The sequence below is a fragment of the Mercurialis annua genome, linkage group LG7, assembly GCF_937616625.2.
Source record: "Mercurialis annua linkage group LG7, ddMerAnnu1.2, whole genome shotgun sequence".
Classification (NCBI taxonomy): Eukaryota; Viridiplantae; Streptophyta; class Magnoliopsida; order Malpighiales; family Euphorbiaceae; genus Mercurialis; species Mercurialis annua.
Genome location: NC_065576.1, coordinates 38,399,152 through 38,403,757, shown reverse-complemented (window position 1 = coordinate 38,403,757; position 4,606 = coordinate 38,399,152). Strand labels below are relative to the sequence as shown.

General features: G+C 32.4%; 1 protein-coding gene across 1 annotated transcript; it reads left to right on the top strand.

The window, feature by feature from the left end:
- Positions 1 to 1,643: 1,643 nt before the first annotated feature.
- Positions 1,644 to 3,624, top strand: LOC126654914 (probable indole-3-pyruvate monooxygenase YUCCA8). Its single transcript, XM_050348919.1, has 3 exons — positions 1,644 to 2,464; positions 2,563 to 2,934; positions 3,103 to 3,624. The coding sequence occupies exons 1-3, from the start codon at positions 1,793 to 1,795 to the stop codon at positions 3,328 to 3,330; spliced, it is 1,272 nt and encodes a 423-aa protein (XP_050204876.1). The 5' UTR covers positions 1,644 to 1,792; the 3' UTR covers positions 3,331 to 3,624.
- Positions 3,625 to 4,606: the final 982 nt, after the last annotated feature.

Genomic DNA, 4,606 nt, shown 5'->3' with positions numbered 1-4,606 from the left:
AAAAATAATAAATATTTTTTGTTCTCCATTAAGTAAAATAAAGGACAACAATAATTTTTTTTAGAGTTCATTATTGAAATTTTTTGATTTTTAAAAAAAGAAAATATCTAGTAAAAAGGAATAAAAGGATATTTTTAAAGATAACATCCATATAAAAACTATATTTTAAAGGGAAAAGGGTCATTTATGCCCTTATGGTTCGACTCAAGAATCAAGTGACCCCTTAACGTCTAGAAAGGTTCAAATATGCCCCCAACGTCTTAAAAAATGAACATTCAGGCCCTCCGATGTTGACAACCAGACCCCCAACGTCTCATTTATAAGTTAAAATAGGGGTCTGATTGTTCACTTTATAAGACGTTAGGGGCATATTTGAACCTTTTTGGACGTTAAGGGCTCATTTGATCCTGTAGACAAACCATAAGGATATAAATGACCCTTTTCCCTATTTTAAAATAACAATTCATCGGAGAAATGTAAGTTCTCAAACTCAAATTTAGTTGAAATCTAAAAATAATTTCATACATCTTTTGGAGCTCAGAAATTCCATTAAAACTCTCACTCCAATTTTAAAACTAACAATAATCATCTTGAAATTCAAAACAAAGAGAAGTTAATTTAAATTCATGAAGGAATAACATGGATATTGGGGCTTGCATCGAGATCAGTGAGCACATGTTAATATGTTTTCACTTCAAAAGCATTACAATTCCATGCCTTGGTCGGTAATAGTAGCGTGACCTTAACATTAGGGACTTTGTAGAATTTTCCTCAAAACAAAATTCAACTAAAAATTAAAATCATTCACTAAAAGCCCTTGTAACATCCGTTATTGAAAACTTAAATTACTATTTTCATTGATTTGAAAATCTATTTATTTAAAGAAAAAAATATAAACTATATAATAAAAAAGTAAAAGAATTTCTTTAGTACAAGATTTACAATGTGTTTCGGATGGTTCCCAACTTTGACATGACACTTTTCACATTCAAATTAATTTCTATTATAGCGGATATAATTCTTACTACAGTAGCCAAAAATCAAAATTTTAAACGAGCAAAGTATCTTCTCTCTTTATAAAAATATATAGAATTTATTAAAATTAAAGGGATCGATAATTTTTATTTAAATGAGATGATAAAATTAAAAAAATTACTTGAATTTTTTTATATTTTTTAATTAAGGGGTAAAAACTCCCTTTCGGCTATGCCACTGAAGTTCGAACTTTAAATGTTTGTATATATGTGTATGTGTTTATTTGCTTCTTCAAAATAGGTGAAAGAATTATTTACTCTATTTTAAAGTTATCAACCCATTGAACCTTCAACTTACAAAGAAAACACATATTAGCTACAACTTCTCCTAATGAGAAAAACCTCTATACAAGATTGGAATAAATTAAATTACACAAAAATTAAAAATGAACTCAATCAAAAGATGCATGATCCTTGTAATATGATTAAGCATAGTATAAACACACTAAAATGCAATAAAATAATAATGAAAAAAAAATTAAAAAAAACTAAAGCCCTTATGATTTGAGTAGGACCCCTCCTTTGAAGGAGGCATTAACTCTCCACTTCTCACATGCATTTCTCTAAGCTAAGTCCTCTATTTAAGGACCCCTCCCCTCTCTTCTCCTCTCATCATTCCACTCCTTTCACAACAACAACACAAACTTAAGCTTACAAATCTTCAAACTCTCTTACAATCTTCACAAAAAAACTTCTCATTTTTCTATAAACTTTGACCTAAACAAAATATTTCTACTCAAGAACACACAAAAACTACAATGGAAAATCTATTTAGCTCAGCTGATCATGAAGACTTCTTCTCTCGTCGTTGCATTTGGGTGAATGGACCAGTAATTGTTGGAGCCGGACCTTCCGGGCTAGCTACAGCAGCTTGTCTTAAAGAACAAGGGGTGCCCTTCGTTGTTCTCGAAAGAGAAGAATGCATAGCTTCTTTATGGCAAAAACGTACCTACGACAGGCTTAAACTTCACCTTCCTAAACAATTCTGTCAGCTTCCTAAACTGCCATTTCCTGAGGATTTTCCTGACTACCCTACAAAGAAACAGTTTATCCAGTACTTGGAGTCGTATGCTCAGACTTTCGAGATCAACCCGAAGTTCAACGAGTGTGTTCAGTCTGCTAGATACGATGAGACTAGCGGATTGTGGCGTGTCAAGACTGTTTCGACTAGCGGGGCTAGTCGTACTGAAGTTGAGTACATTTGCAGATGGTTAGTAGTGGCTACTGGGGAAAATGCAGAGTGTGTAATGCCTGAAATCGAAGGATTGAATGAATTCGGCGGTGAGGTTATTCATGCTTGTTCGTATAAATCCGGTGAGAAATTCGCTGGCAAGAAAGTTTTAGTCGTCGGTTGTGGTAACTCTGGCATGGAAGTGTCTCTTGATCTTTGCAACCACAATGCATCTCCATCAATGGTTGTTCGAAGCACAGTAAGTATCTAAATCACTCTATATTTTTTTAACAATTTTAAAGTTTTTTACTATATTCAAGATTCTAATAGTTTTTTTGCTCTATGTTTGATCATCAGGTACATGTACTACCTAGAGAAATATTTGGAAAATCAACCTTTGAAATGGCTGTTCTGTTAATGAGTTGGCTACCACTCTGGCTGGTCGACAAGCTTATGCTACTCTTCGCATGGATGATTCTCGGAAATGTCGAGAGTTACGGGCTAAAAAGGCCGTCAATGGGACCAATGCAGCTCAAGAATTGCCATGGAAAAACCCCTGTATTGGATATTGGTACATTGGAGAAGATCAGATCTGGAGATATTAATGTAGTTCCTGGAATCAAGAGGTTTTCACGTGGACAAGTTGAGCTAGTTAATGGAGAAATTCTTGACATTGACTCAGTTATTTTGGCTACTGGATACCGCAGTAATGTCCCATATTGGCTTCAGGTGAGAATATGTTCTAATTCCTCTGTTCAGATATTAAAAAAAGTCAGAGAGATGGGCTTTGTTTTGTCCTATTAAAAAAACTGTTTTTGGAAGGTTCTTTTCTATAATTAGAACTAAAATTTAGTGGACAAATTTAACTAATTTTGAACTGGTATTATGATGTAACAGGAAGGTGAATTCTTCAACAAAAATGGGTTCCCAAAAGCACCATTCCCCAACGGTTGGAAAGGAAAATCTGGCCTGTATGCAGTTGGGTTCACAAAGAGAGGGCTATCTGGTGCATCTTCAGATGCCATGAGAATTTCACAAGACATCAGCAGTGTCTGGAAACTAGAAACTAAGCAACAAAATAAACGAACCACGGCTTGTCATAGACGTTGCATTTCGCAATTCTAAAGACCTCGAATCGGAAGAAAATATAAGTTTCTAACCAGACACAAGATTACTATTTAGTTGTAAAAACAAATTATATACTTGTATGATACACAAGAAAAAAAGTTACTATATTTAAGAAAAGATAGCACAGACAGAGAGCCCTCTCCGAAGACCCGAAATTTTGACAAGTTTGGGGATTTTGTTTACTAAGGATGACGAGGCTTTTGGCTTCTATTTTTTTTTTTTTTTGTTTTAGTTCATACAGTTCTGTATTATACTTTTAATGATCAATTGAAATGACATTTGTTTATTTTCTCTTTCAAATCATTTGCCTTCTTCTTTTCTATTACTAGTTATTAAGGTTTAAGTTTGAAACATGGTTTGGTACTAGTGGGGAATAATGATCACTGAGAAAGGCATAATTTAAGCCTTGCCATTTGCCAACTACTACTAATGGGTAACAAATTATGATTGATCTTATTAATATTCTCACTTTATGAGAGTTTATAAGGGTTTCGAGTTCGATTTTCACATGAACTACATCTATCTGGATAGCTGATAGTTCATTAATTCGATGTAATAAAATTATTAATTTCTATCATAAAACTCACTACTTATTAGCCCTAAATATATATAAAATTAAGAAATAACTGCTATAATTTCTTAAGTTAAGGTCTGAATTATTGTATTTGTTTCAATTTTGAAATATCATTATTTTCTCCTTGACTTTCAGATTTTTATATAATTAAAACCTCCTACTAAGGAGAGTCTAAACTAGAAAAATTAACATGTTATGAAAGACTAATAATTTTTAAAATTCATGGAGCAAACATTAATTTATACATAGATTCATTAAGAAACAATATTTCATTATTTTCTCCTCTTATTTCTTATATCAAGAAACTAAGATAAAATGGGAAGTGAGTAGTAGTATTCTCCTAGTTGTCATTAAGTTTCATACATTGAACAATTAATAATTCAAGAATCAAATCCTTTTTCTTCTTATATTGCCAACTAGGGAATAAATAAGCAAGAACAATATTATTCTCTATTGGAAGGTGCATCCTATTATCTATTTTTTTGTCACACATTCATCACAAATTATCCAAGAAAAGGTTCACTGGTTCAGTTGTTTAAATTGGTAAATTGCCCATTAGCATATGAGTTCAGTAGGATACAAGATGAACTGCACATCAGTATTCCCTTTAATAATATTATGATTTTTATAATTTTTTATAGTTTGACTAAATTTAGTGAATAATTATATTGGTTTAAGACGGCTCTCCTATGCCTTGCA